The following is a 13964-nucleotide window of genomic DNA, read 5'->3' as shown; positions in this document are numbered from 1 at the left end:
TATTTGATTGCAAGTACCGTCTATAATTGCTGGGAGAGTATCCATGAAATATCGAGTAAAGTGGCCGTTATGGCGAGTGCATCGCGCTTTGTGTGTCCTGTGATGACGAGAGTTGTGTGGGGTTTTCTATACATATTTACTGAACTTACTCACTTTTTCTTTCCTTTACACGTTCATAAATTCCCTCATTTTTCTACACTTTTTCCAAGTCATTTTACACTCCTCAATTTTCTCTACCTCTTGTTCTGTTGAACTTGGCCTTCAGCCCCCTTTATCTGTTCGAAATTCTCTCCTTATTCTGATCTTTTCCTATTGTACCATACTTCTCTCCAAAAAATCACAGAAGAAACAATTAAAGAGAAAGCGCAGGAAAAGTGGTATGAAGAAGGTGTCAAGAAGAGCAGTTTGAAAGGAATATAAACATATAAAAAGCGTTATAAGAAAATAAATTATATGAACAATGATTTGCGAAGCATTTTTATTTTCAAAGCCAGGTCAGGGAGCCTTGAAACAAGGGCAAAATTAAAAAATTTAAAGAAGTGAACGAAAAATGTCAATTATGTTTTAAAGAAGACGAAACATTAGAACGCTTATTGTTAAAGTGTGTAGAAACCTTAAAATCAGGGAAAAATGGAAATGGATCGATGAAATGAAAAAGGAAGGAAATTTGGTTAAATAAGCTTGCAGGCTAGGCTTTAATGTAAATGGGAGGGAACTAAGTGAGAAAGAAATATAAAAAAAAAAACAAAGAACTTCTTGAATTTTGATGGAAAAAGAAAATTGAAAACTTTAAATGAAAAAAGGGAAGTACTTTATTTCTCTTTTTTTCTTTTTTCAGGAACCAAACTTCCGAAGAGAAGGAAGGAAAATAACCTGAACCTGAACCTGAACCTGAAATTTGACTTTTTCCCGATTGCGACACTTCGTTTTTCACGTATTTTCGCTTTATCATACTTACTACTTTCTATCTGTTTTATGACTTTGTACACATCTTGTTACTTTTTTATCATTTTTCAACTATTCTAATATTTACATTTTACACGTTTAATTACCTTTCTAAATTGCCGATATTCTTGTTCAATAGAGTGATAATGATACTATGCAAAAAATTTTTAATGCTTACTAGAAACAAACAATCAATTACCGAGAGAGGAGTAGTGGTTGATGAAGAAGAATAAGAGGAAGAAGAAGAAGATTGGAAATACAAAGTTGCTCTTGTGAACGTACATGTAAATCATTTCATTATCACTGGCAGCGTAAAATATAAGGGGAGTATAAGAACAGTATTAAATTCTTATTATATTTCAATTCAAAATGGCTGGTAAGGCGTCTGTTAAGTCGGAATTGATGTGCAAAGAAGAAATTGCTTATGACTTACCTAGTGATGATCCGCTCGAAGGGAGAGGGTGGACATACGAACTAATGAGTGACAAAAAAGAGTTAATATTATCTACAACGGAAGGAGATGTATCAGTGGACAAGGATAAAGCTAAGTGCTCTTTGGATGTGAAACTAAACGTTGATAGGGTGAAATCAGAATTAGCACTAGAAGAAGATCCTGAATTTGAAAGTAATATAGAAACGCTAAGAAAAATTGTGGTTCAGGAGACTTGCGCGTCGTATTCTAATGACTCCCAACAACTAACAACAAAAAGTTTAAATTCAGTTCGGCCAGAAAGGTAATGTTCAATTTTTCATTAACTAATTGGCTCAGATTGATAATACGGTTACATGGTTTCGGAAATTTTGTTGGTTAAAAGCAATACTTCACGAGAAATATTTAGGTATGGGAGATATCATGAACGTAAGTTAGTAGCCTACAATTTGGAAATGACATGGCACACATAGACAAGCTGTATACCAAATAAAAATAATAACAAGATTGACACGATCCATACAATTCTTATGTAGTTCATATCTCGATAAAATAATGATTTCTTTATTATTGGTTACATATTTCTCACTAATTGTTCACATATTTCAAATATGGGTGCTCGGCGATATTGTTTTATTTATATAGAGATGTATGTAAAATACCAAATAATAAGAATGGTAATTATTCTAAAATTTTACAAATGTAAACCTGTAATGTATTATATTCGAACATAAACTATGGACGTTTGTGATTTTATTTTGATTTAGCTCAAATGGGTGTAGCTTGATTTTTCTGGCTGGCTTCGAAAGACATAAGTAAAATACAAGATAAAGAATATTTTAACCAACAATGGATGTTCATTATTTGGAGAGGTCCATACATCAGTCCATTTCATAGCTTCACTCATTTTTTCAAGGAAGTCGACTTTTTACATTCCCAGGAATCTTTTCTAGGGTATGGACTTGCATTTTTCAATATGGGATCACTTTTGGGGGCTTGGTGTACGTACATAATATATGAATTATTGTAAAAACAACGCTAATCAGCATGTGCTAGATGGCCGGTAAAAATAAGAGTGCTATGCAGATTAGGGCATTACGCAGAATGTGGGTAAACAAAGATAACGCAAAATTCTGTATTTAGGATGACTTACACGTCTTACGTGTTGAATGTGTTCTTGTACGTTCCTAAGTATTTTATAGGTAACATGCTGAAATGCTTTCTTTGCTTGTATATTTGTGTTCCAAAGTAACACAATACATTAGGGACGTAACTTCTTAATTATATGGATCCCTTCATTCCCAAGCATTTTCATAGTTCCGTGTTATGATTTGCCACACTAAATTTTGATACTTCATTTCGCTTACAGTGGTTACTAGCTACCTTGACAATGGGTTACTTTGCACATCGTTCATTACTTCGCCAAAATATGAAGAGAGTTTCACAGTCCTCCGTCGGTAAAACCATGAACTGTATACGGTACACGAAGTTTCAACTACCCCCTACGATAGAACATGTAACTCTATTTTGGTGTTAATGTTGGGGTCAGCATCAGTTCTAATTACAGAGAGGCTTTGTTGTTGTAGTAGCGTGGAAAACAGTCACTGTAAGGACCGCCAAATTTTAAAAGAATTTCCGTCAATGTTAAGTCAGTTTCGTTATATTATACATTGTAACTTGCATTATACAACGTAATTGATAACCGTTTGAACATTTTAATACAAATAAATTAGTAAAACGGCGGTTAAGCCATACGGAGCGCCATTCTGTGCGTAATTATTTGACAACACAGGTTGTAAGTCATTCATCAAAATACAGATTAATGAATTGGATCCTAAAACCAACGGTTCTGACAATCTCTTACAGTTGAAGCTTGCAGGGTCCCTGACGATTCGAATGAATCGCTTCTACCCTAAGACCTTACATACCACCCTAGTTGCATGCCTTCGGTATTCAAGTCATGACAAATCAGGGTTAATGTCCGAACCCCAATTGGGCTGTCAACATTCAGGCCTTCAGGAGGCATTTTAAGAAAATAAATATAAGGAAGAGGACGACAAGAAATACACCCTGGGAGGAAATTCATGCTACAGCCATACATTTCAATTCATCCATTTTTTATTCAATAGTATTACTTCAGGCCCGCTCGTACCTACAAAATTGGTAGGTTTACAAATGTAACCTTTTAAAGAGCTCTAGCTAATACTTATGTGTGGCTTACTAGCAATTGCACTTATCTTTATCGAGAATAAAGTCACATCCGAGAGCATTTGTCACAATAGTGAAACACAAGATAACAGTAATATTAACTTGTTCATTAAACATTATTGTTGTTCATGGCCAACTCGTACGTAGCAATCTTAATATGTTCTCATAACATAAACCTTAGTATTACCATATACTGCGTAACTGACGTAGGCACTCCGTACTATCGATACATCATAGTATCCGGTGTTTATCGTAGTAAAGGGTAACGTGGAATCGTAAACGGGCTTCCCTTTTTCTTTTGCTCGAGATCGGTTTATGATTCCCGGCACAAGAATACAAGAGTTATTTTCAAATATCAAAAAGAATAACATTTGATTTACTTTCTCTAAATGCAAATCAAAACTCTAATTATTTTCTATAAATCCAAATCAAAACTAATTATTATATCAAAATCTAAAATCCGAACATCAATTTTATTACCATTATACTTTTCTCTAGTTATGCCAAACATTAAAAATTAGAACAAAATTTTGTAATTTTAGTCAATTGCCGAATTTGCACATTAGCTGGGACCCAACCACGCGTCGGACTGGTTTCATCACTTTAATTTTATAAAGAAAGTAGAGATGTCCCAAGGGGATGAACTATATTTTAACCTTCAACTCTTCTTAACTTATAATATCGCTTTCTCTGAAGTCAATTAACTTCAGTTATCATTAATCACATTGAATGCACATTGACTTTTCATAGTAGACTGCATGTATATATTGAACGACGAACAAATCAACGAGCAACTTTATCAAATTCAAGGTTATTGTCAATTACTTTCAATATTATACTAAATTGTGTTTAACTTACAGTATTTTGACGGCGACTTGATCTTACATTACAAATTTCGTATATTTTTTCATTATACAATCACATCAGATGAAAAACTTCACTATCTGAAGAGCACATTTTTTAATTGCCCAAAATTTTAACTTTATGATTAATTGTAGTTATTACTAGTACTTCTCTAATTATGTTCGTAATTATATCTAATTGCCTAACAAGTCTCTAAATGCTTGATTGTATGGGGACAGTTAATGTTAATATAAACATAAAGGAGAATGATAAAAAACTCAAGCAAAAATTAATAATAAAATTTTATTATGAAGTATGGTTCCCAAAACTAGAAAGACCTGAAAAAAAAAGTACAAAACTTAAACATCCTAATAAGAATTCGATACTGAAAGTCCGCATCCAAAACGGGATAGCCATACTTTTCAAAAGTGGTGAGGTATTATTACAATTTCAAAGTCGGAAATCGCGTTCTAAATCAATTATCTGTTTAAAATTTCCAATGCTGTCTTTCCCCTCCTTTCCACATTCATCTTTCACCTCCAAATGCTGTAAGGAAACCATAATATATGACATCTAAGTAAACGTATCTGATTGTAGAGCGATATTGATGGTTTCTTGGACTGGTGCGTCAGTGGCGGTGGGCACACACTTTGATTCTGAAAAGTAACCTTCGAAATTCGGGGAAATAATCAAATAAATAAACAGTAATCCTTTTTTCATAATCTAAAAGTTTTAAAGTTCAAATTCTGTATTTCTGATTTCTCATCTCTTCCCGGGTTTAACCCGAGTTGGGGTGAAGTTCACGCTTTTTTTGTGCTAAGATTTTAATTTTCCATCTGTGCCGGTTACGCTTGTAAGCTGTAATTTAGCACGGTTACGTGTACTTTTCCAGTTAGTTTGTTTAATTTCGGAACTTTTCTCCTTTTTACAGCGTATTTACTAAATTTCCACGTAATGACAAGCCTTCCTTTACGACGTTTAGATTTACGCTGCATTGCGATACCTGTCAAATTTCTTTTTAGGTTTGCGCTTACTATTACTATATTTTGCCATGTAGTGTACTATAAAATGTTCGTACGTGTTTTCGCTTAAGCTTTCTGGTGCTCTTCGGAGTCGATGTATACTTCTTCCGCATGTTTGACTCGAAATAACCTCGCCTACAGCTCGACTTTAATTTGCATGTAGTTCGCCTTTGACCGAGTTTAGTGCGTTCCGAATTACGCTTACCAAGGCACTTTCCTTTTATTCTCAACTTATTTCCTTCCGCACGCCTAATGTGTGGCTGTGCGTGCTGAGAATACGCTGCACGTGGAGGTCGACGCACATTGTTTTCATCATGAGCAATTAACATGTCTACATTTTGTGAAGCACTACACTTAAATTTTCGCTTTTTACAATTTCGCAATAGTGAAGTACTAGCTTGAAAATTCAAACATTTCGGCAACTGAAAATTAATAAATGTTGCATCTGATGTACTGATATGATCACGTCTGCTCATTTTAATTCTACTGATTATGCTCCTCGAAATCGAGTTTACGTTAATAATGTATTACGAAAACTCAACTGGGTATCATTGGCCATCTTATTTTTCTTCTTAACTTTGGTGTTACATTTCGGTTCTATAACGGAAATATACTTTCGACTGCGTGTGCTTTATTGGAAGTGTTACGCTTGTTTACGGTAAACATTTCCGACCGATATATTATGTACGAGACCTTCACTACGTAAAACAGAATTCGCTTGGCGGGTCTATTGTGAATTTGAAGTCCTTTTCTTCTACAATACTCAAAGCTGACAAAGTCGGAATGGATTTGCAGCACTAAAATGCAACTTACGTTAGACATACACTGTTACAAAGACAAATTTGAATTTTTTAATTCGCGCAAACCATTTGCCTGCGACACAAAACAGACAACACTGTAACTTCGTTATCACACAAAATCATCAATTGAACTCTCAAGCCTTCCCTGGCTTTTTCGAGAGGGCGGATACGCGCAACCTGAACGCTACCGCTTATCGTCTGAAACATCAATATCCCTTGCCAGCAAAACAATTTCATTAGAAACAATTTTTTTCAGGTACGCGTAACGATTCTTCTTTTTTGCTATCTCTACATTGCATATTTCCTTTTCCTGACTGTAATCGACTTTCTGGTTTATTTGGCACATGTCTTTCACAACTTGGGCTGGCTCGAATTCAAGACGGTTTCTTTTCCGTTTTGCACTCTTCTTTTTTTTGTTGGTTTGCCTACACTCAATCTGTGCCGTTCGCATGTATTCATAGAACACAGTGAGAGCTTTCTTTCATTCCGCTACACTTTTTTTAAACTCAGCAGTTACTTAATCAACATGATTGGCCGCGTTAACTAATTCAGAGAGTACTTCAGTTAAGGAATTATTGGCTACTTTCATATTAATACGTAAGCTGTCTGCTTTGGCATTCAATTCGCTCTTTCCTACGCTCCCAAATCGTTTCTGTTACAGGCTTTTGAAGATCACCTACTGATTCATGTATTTTTTGTCCTAGGCATCCAATATTCATTACCATTTTTGAGCCATGGTTTCTAATTTTTTCTCTAATTCTTCTGTCAATATTGCTTGATATTGTTCTAAAACACTAGCCTCCATATTGATATGAGATACGAGCAACTATTTCAAAGTACAAAAATATAAATGTCTGAGTTTAATACGAAAATAAGAAACATGCGCTTAAAACATGAAACACTAAGAATTTTGATATTACGATCATTAACAACCAATCCTTGTTTTTACAACTCAGGTTTCATTTTGCGAAGTGCTTCAATATAAAATTAACACAGATATAAACTAGTACCATATATAAAATATTTTCTATAACTATTCTATCAGGCTTTGATTCCATTTTGTACTAATACACAATAACACATTCAGCAAGGCCATGTGATAATATTTGAAAAACAGTATCACGTGACAGTTTCTACACAATAAATGTGTCTTCATCAGACTTCCACTCCTTCTGGTTGCTGGGAGTTGGTCATCACTTATATATACTGTCCGGAGATCAATTTTAATTAGGTTCCGCCCCTTCTTTAAAAAATAACACTTGTCTGGTTTTCACTTTCACTTTTTAGCTGCACACGTGTCAAATTAAAAGTTTACTTTTTTCCGCTGGATGCGTCCTGTCCTCTAATTATCCTTGTTATTTTGTTTCTCTTTCTTTCTTCTTCCTTTTTATTCCTTCTTCTTTAAGCAGAAACTTCTCTCACTCTTTATTTATCGAGAATCTTGCATTCCAGTTCATCACCTTGCGTCCTGCTTTCATAATCTCTCTGGCTTCCTTCCATTTTCTCACCAAAGTCCTGTTCTCTACTTCTATGACCTCTGCTCCTTCCCACCCTATCCTGTGGTTTGTTTCTTTCTGATGCTTGTATATCGCATTGTTGTCCATTTTCAGTCTTACAACATCCTGGTGCTGCTTAATCCTTTTTTTGGATTTTTTTTGTTTATCCTATGAAAATTTTGTTACACTCCTCGCATCCTACTCTATATATTACTCCCCCTTGATCTTTGTTCGCTATTGCTTTTCTCTTTTTTCTTCTGACTAGTTCAATTCTTCTGCTTCCTCTTTTCCTGTACGTCCTAATTCCTGCTTTCCTAAACATTCTCTATATGTTCTCTGTTTGTTTGCACAGTTATTGTGTTGAAACTGTCACGAGATACTGTTTTCTTTTTACACATTATCACATAGCCTTGCTCAGTGTGTTATTGTGTATTAGTATTAAAACATTTACTCTTATTCATGAATGCACATGAAGGTGCATAGTGTAAAACATGTATGTATGTGTGTATACTCAATCAGCTGTTTGCTATCCACTCACATCTACATAGAATTGAAAATCAACAAGAAAAATTTTATGAGCTACATTAATCTCTCTGTTGCTGTCAAGGTCAAAACATATTTACTTAACTTACGTGAAAAATCTACATTACTCAGTTCTTGTTTTTTTCTATCACTCTGCTTTATTTTTAATTAATTGTGTTCGCCGAGAATCTGATAGAAATTGACTGTCGACACTAGGCTAATCAGCTCCAAACTCAACACGTTATCTGTATAACTAATGGTATTGTAAAAGCAGTTGTAGGAAGATTACTATAATTTAATCCGGAAAACGGTCGCCATGTGGTTGAAATTGTGTTTTTTGGTAGTTGTTAGATTCTTGTAAATATAATCGTAACCTTCACATTGATTTTAATCTTTTTCCCAAGATTTGTCACTTGTTTATTGCATTTATCCCAGCTTTGCTACGGCAGTGTGACGTAATATTGAGGTCTCAAATATTCAGTAACAATAATAATAATAATAATAATATAGGTAACAAATTCCGTATGAGGACACATTGTATTAAAGCCTGTAAAATAACCCGTAGCGTAAGCCATAAGTTACAAAATAGTCGGGATTGGAGAGAAGTATCAGGACCAACAGCACATACCCTCTCGATACGTTATTACAACTAGCTACATGTTATAACGGAAAGTTTCCCTACAACTAGCTAAATGTTATAAAGGAAAGTTAAATGTTATAACGGAAAGTTTCGAGGTAATTTTGGTGTAGAAAGTAGGGATTCTAAACTCACAAGAGCCGTAATTACAGTTGTTTTTAACTAATGGTTATGCTGGGTAAGCTACAGAAGAAGTCGAAGGCGTTTCGGGAAAGAGGTTCCGTACCATCATGAGACATCTCTACAGCTACTCAAATTTAAACGAAAGATTTCCGCTAATATTTCGTGGAGAATATATTCTACTGTACGTTTTCAGGAAAAAAAAACTAAAAAAAAAAAAAAAGAACTGAATATAATTGAAAACTAAAGCTTGTAATAAACTAACTTGTGAAGTTTGCAGATTTAATTAAAAAAGCTTTGCTACAAAAATATATACACAGACCATAATTCAGTGAGCTCTGAAATCTTATCAAAATGATGTATAAGATTCAGTCTACAGAGCAATTGTTGCTTAAAGAGTGGCATACACTATTTCTAGAATCGAGATAAGATGAGATACGATAGTTTTGGTCTCGTCTCGATTCTCATCTCCAAAGCATGACTATAGTGTGAGTTAACCTTGTCCCGTCTCGAATTAAAATGTTTCATCCCGATTTTGTTTGGTTTGTTTTAGAATCGAGATGAGAAATTCGTCTTTTCATGGGCAACATTACACAAAACCGAAATATTTTTTTTGCCTAACATCACGTTTCTGCTTATAATGGTACGACCTGAGCGATAATAAGTTTTTAATTTTTAAATATTCTTCGAGATAATTGTTATTATTGTTAGTATTATTCCTGAAAATTTGATAGTTCAAGTGCTGAAACAAACGTGTATTCAAATATTTGAATGTAATGAAGCGTGTGTTATCGCCGATCTATTTCCATCAAAATTCCTAAAGTAAAAAAAAAAAATGCTTGACGTGTATTCGATCGAAGAACTTCGAGATTACTGGTCAAGCCCCTAGACCACTGAACCACGATCACAACGCTGTAAATGATTCGTCTTTAGTCTTGTTACTCTAAGTTTCTCTGCCTCAGCTTGGAAAGTTGTATGTAATTTTTCAATTGGTTTCAAAACGTCTTTCGTGTTCCTCTTATGATGATATAAGTGAATTACCTTCGGTACAGTTTCTATTAATACGTTGAGTTGTTCTTAAACTTTTGGATCGCAAGTTGGTTTTTTCTCCACACGAATCTACACATAAGACAGATTTAATTCTCATACTGTGCATTTGTGTCAAGACAGCCGACAATACCTGGTCATAGGCTTATGTCCGCCACGATATGAATGATAGTTTAATTTGACACAGTGAAACAAACTACAGCAACTTATTTTGAGACAATAGTGATATGGTACTCCATTTCATATTTCTACAATATTTAATGTAATAAAACATGTAATATAGCGAATGATTACATGTTTTCTTGCTACTTAATCATTATCTCCATTTACGTTTCATTGTTTGTTGAATTCGTTACAGGCGCGATAACATCTTTGCTTTCCACGGAGAAGGGAATACGTTTACTACATTAAATAAATCCATTTCTCATTCTTATAATGAATCTGATACTTCGACGCAGTTTGGCAAAGAATTTCATCGATCACGTTTGACAAAGGATATGGTGACACAGGAAAGTGAAAAAAGTCATACGTCCGAAAATAGTGATAAACGCTCTACTCAAAGTTCAACTATGTCAAGTGGTGAGTTAGTGCATTCAGGTGAAAAATCTCATATATGTGGAGTATGTGGAAAGGAGTTTAGAGTATGTTCAAGTTTGGCTACGCACATGTTGATTCATACAGGAGGAAAACTACACACGTGCCAAGAGTGTGGCAAGGCATATAATCAACGTTCACATTTGGCTACACACATGTTAATCCATACAGGAGAAAAACCTCACACGTGCCAAGAGTGTGGTAAGGCATTTACTGAACGTTCAACTTTAACTAAACACATGTTAATCCACACAGGAGAAAAACCTCACACGTGCCAAGAGTGTGGTAAGGCATTTTATCGACGTTCACAATTGGCTACACACATGTTAATCCACACAGGAGAAAAACCTCACACTTGCCAAGAGTGTGGCAGGGCATTTAATCAACGTTCACATTTGGCTAGACACATGTTAATCCACACAGGAGAAAAACCTCACACGTGCAAAGAGTGTGGTAAGGCATTTACTAATCGATCATATTTGGCTACACACACGTTAATCCACACAGGAGAAAAACCTCACACGTGCCAAGAGTGTGGTAAAGCATTTACTGAACGTTCAACTTTAACTAAACACATGTTAATCCACACAGGAGAAAAGCGTTACACGTGCCAAGAGTGTGGTAAGGCATTTAGTAGACGTTCAAATTTTGCTAGACACATGTTAATCCATACAGGAGAAAAACCTCACACGTGCCAAGAGTGTGGTAAGGCATTTACTGAACGTTCAACTTTAACTAAACACATGTTAATCCACACTGGAGAAAAGCGTCACACGTGCCAAGAGTGTGGTAAGGCATTTACTGAACGTTCAACTTTAACTAAACACATGTTAATCCACACTGGAGAAAAGCGTCACACGTGCCAAAAGCGTGGAAAGGCATTTAATCATCGTTCGGCTTTGGCTAAACACTTGTTAATCCACAAAGGAGAAAAAACTTACACGTGCGAAGAGTGTGGTAAGGCATTTTATCGACGTGCAGAATTGGCTACACACATGTTAATCCACACAGGAGAAAAACCTCACACGTGCCAAGAGTGTGGCAAGGCATTTATTCAACGTTCACATTTGGCTACACACATGTTAATCCACACAGGAGAAAAACCTCATATGTGCCAAGAGTGTGGTAAGGCATTTAATCGATGTTGGATTTTGGCCAGACACATGTTAATCCACACTGGAGAAAAACCTCACACGTGCCAAGAGTGTGGTAAAGCATTTTATCGACGTTCACAATTGGCTACACACATGTTAATCCACACAGGAGAAAAACCTCACACGTGCCAAGAGTGTGGTAAGGCATTTAGTCAACGTTCTCAATTGGCTACACACACGCTACTCCACACAGGAGAAAAACCTCACACGTGCCAAGAGTGTGGTAAGGCATTTAGTAGACGTTCACATTTGGCTACACACACGTTAATCCACACAGGAGATAAACCTTACTTGTGCCATGAGTGTGGTAAGGCATTTAATGATCGTTCGACTTTGGCTTCACACATGTTAATCCACACAGGAGAAAAACCTCACACGTGCCAAGAGTGTGGTAAGGCATTTTATCGACGTTCACAATTGGCTAGACACATGTTAATCCACACAGGAGAAAAATCTCATACGTGCTAAGAGTGTAGTGAGGCATTTAAGAGACGTTCGAATTTGGCTACACAAATGTTAGTCCGCACAGGAGGAAAACCTCACACGTGCCAAGAGTGTGGTACGGCATTTACTCGTCGTTCATATTTGGTTGTCGAGGTTCCAGTCAGGCTGCACACATGTTAATCCTCAGAGGAACAAAATATCACACATGCTACGAGTGTGACGGCGAATTTAAATATCGTGTAAGTTTGGTTACACACATATTAATCCATACAGGAGAAAGAGGTTAGGTATGCTAAGAGTGTGGTTAGAAGTTTAATCGAAGTTCAACTCTTGCTACACATATTAATATGCCCTAAGTGTGGTATGTTATTTGATAAACGTTGAAGTTTGGCTAGAGAAATGTTAACCCACACAGGAGAAAAACATCACACATGTCGAGAGTGTGATAAGGCATTTAATCTACGTTCGAAATTGGCTATACACACGTGAATCCAAACAGTAGCCAAATCTCACCTTGCAAAAATCCTGGAATATAATTTTTCAACGTTCATACGTGTTCAGCCACACAAGATCAAAATTTCACACGTGAGAGGTGTGGAAGACAATATAGTCTACGCTCAAACGTTGAAACGCAGTTGAACACAAGTCAGTCACCAAAGAGATGCAAAGATCTTAGCAAGGCGTTTACTCAAGGTTCACATATTGCAAAGTAAATGATAATCCACAAAGGACAAAAATCTCACACGTGCGGAGAGTTTATATGAGATGTCGCATTTTGTTGGAGGAATAGAGATGATATAATCTACGCTGTTATTTCTACGCGTGCTATGAAAATTGTACTATCCTAAATTGATGTTTGAGTAGAATAGTCGACGAAGGGATGTCATTTGTGTCTGACGTTATCCCATGTTTATTGTAGATCCATATCTAAGCTCAAGTTATAGTCACCAAAATGAGCAACTTTGTCACCTTCTGACAACATCTGGAAATGTTCGTGGCATCTTTTAAGTAAACTTAGAGCAATGTTCCTATATGGTCTGCTGAAACACCCGACGAAGACTTTTTGGACAGACTTACCTCTGCTCAAATAGTTTCACACTCACGTACGAGATCATTCTGTGCTCTGCTGCCCCATTAATTTTAATACTGCAAACAATCCGCCTGTATGGTCTTGCGGTCTTATTTCTATGTAGAGAATTGGTTGAGAAACGACATTCCACTGTTACTTATTGATATTTTCAGACATGTTTCGCTCACCACTAAACAGCCATATTTACGGCAGTCTGTAAAATTGTTTGTAACACTTTGTACGTTTTTGTAGTATAGTTTAAAGATGGTTTTCTGTTCACTGCACTTTTGAGCAGCATTCTACTGTACATCACCACATTAAACGCAGAATATAAAACATTTGATTTGGCACACTTTTCTAGCGTGGGATCACGTTGACCAAGTCACTCTCACTCTTTTCTTGCCATCTGAGTTGAATATTGTAAATTATTTTAATTGAGTGTTCTCTACCAATAAATGATAACGATATTTCACTGCATCTCCAACTGTCAAACGCAGACTCTAGCCGTTGCCTTACTACTGGGTTCACAATGGAAATGATAAAGCATAGAGATAGCACAAATATTTTTCCCGAAGTAGTAGCTCAAACTTTAAATTTCTGCGGTTTGATGCCGTCTTTTTATATTTTATGCAT

At 35.8% G+C, this 13964-nt stretch overlaps 1 protein-coding gene across 2 annotated transcripts; it reads left to right on the top strand.

Moving 5' to 3' along the window:
* Nucleotides 1-898: 898 nt before the first annotated feature.
* On the top strand, nt 899-13406 carry LOC145675860 (uncharacterized). 2 transcript variants are annotated; one of them, XM_081746629.1, is made up of 2 exons: nt 899-1679; nt 10429-13406. In XM_081746629.1, exons 1-2 carry the CDS (start codon nt 1315-1317, stop codon nt 12284-12286), a joined length of 2223 nt encoding a protein of 740 aa, XP_081602755.1. In that variant the 5' UTR covers nt 899-1314; the 3' UTR covers nt 12287-13406. The 2 variants fall into 2 exon arrangements, with proteins under 2 accessions (XP_081602755.1, XP_081602757.1); XM_081746631.1 differs by lacking the exon at nt 899-1679 and adding an exon at nt 1717-1784.
* The last annotated feature ends 558 nt before the right edge of the window (nt 13407-13964 follow it).

This window comes from Thermobia domestica, chromosome 18 (genome assembly GCF_964235325.1).
Source record: "Thermobia domestica chromosome 18, izTheDome1.hap1.1, whole genome shotgun sequence".
Classification (NCBI taxonomy): domain Eukaryota; kingdom Metazoa; phylum Arthropoda; class Insecta; order Zygentoma; family Lepismatidae; genus Thermobia; species Thermobia domestica.
This window is presented reverse-complemented; position numbering and strand designations above follow the sequence as displayed.

What these genes read in the sequence shown, in the direction of transcription:
- LOC145675860 (XM_081746629.1), top strand. Translation starts at nt 1,315, where the DNA reads ATGGCTGGTAAGGCGTCTGTTAAGTCGGAATTGATGTGCAAAGAAGAA. An exon ending in AATTCAGTTCGGCCAGAAAG is followed by an intron (nt 1,680 to 10,428) that starts GTAATGTTCAAT and finishes AATTCGTTACAG; the next exon opens with GCGCGATAACATCTTTGCTT.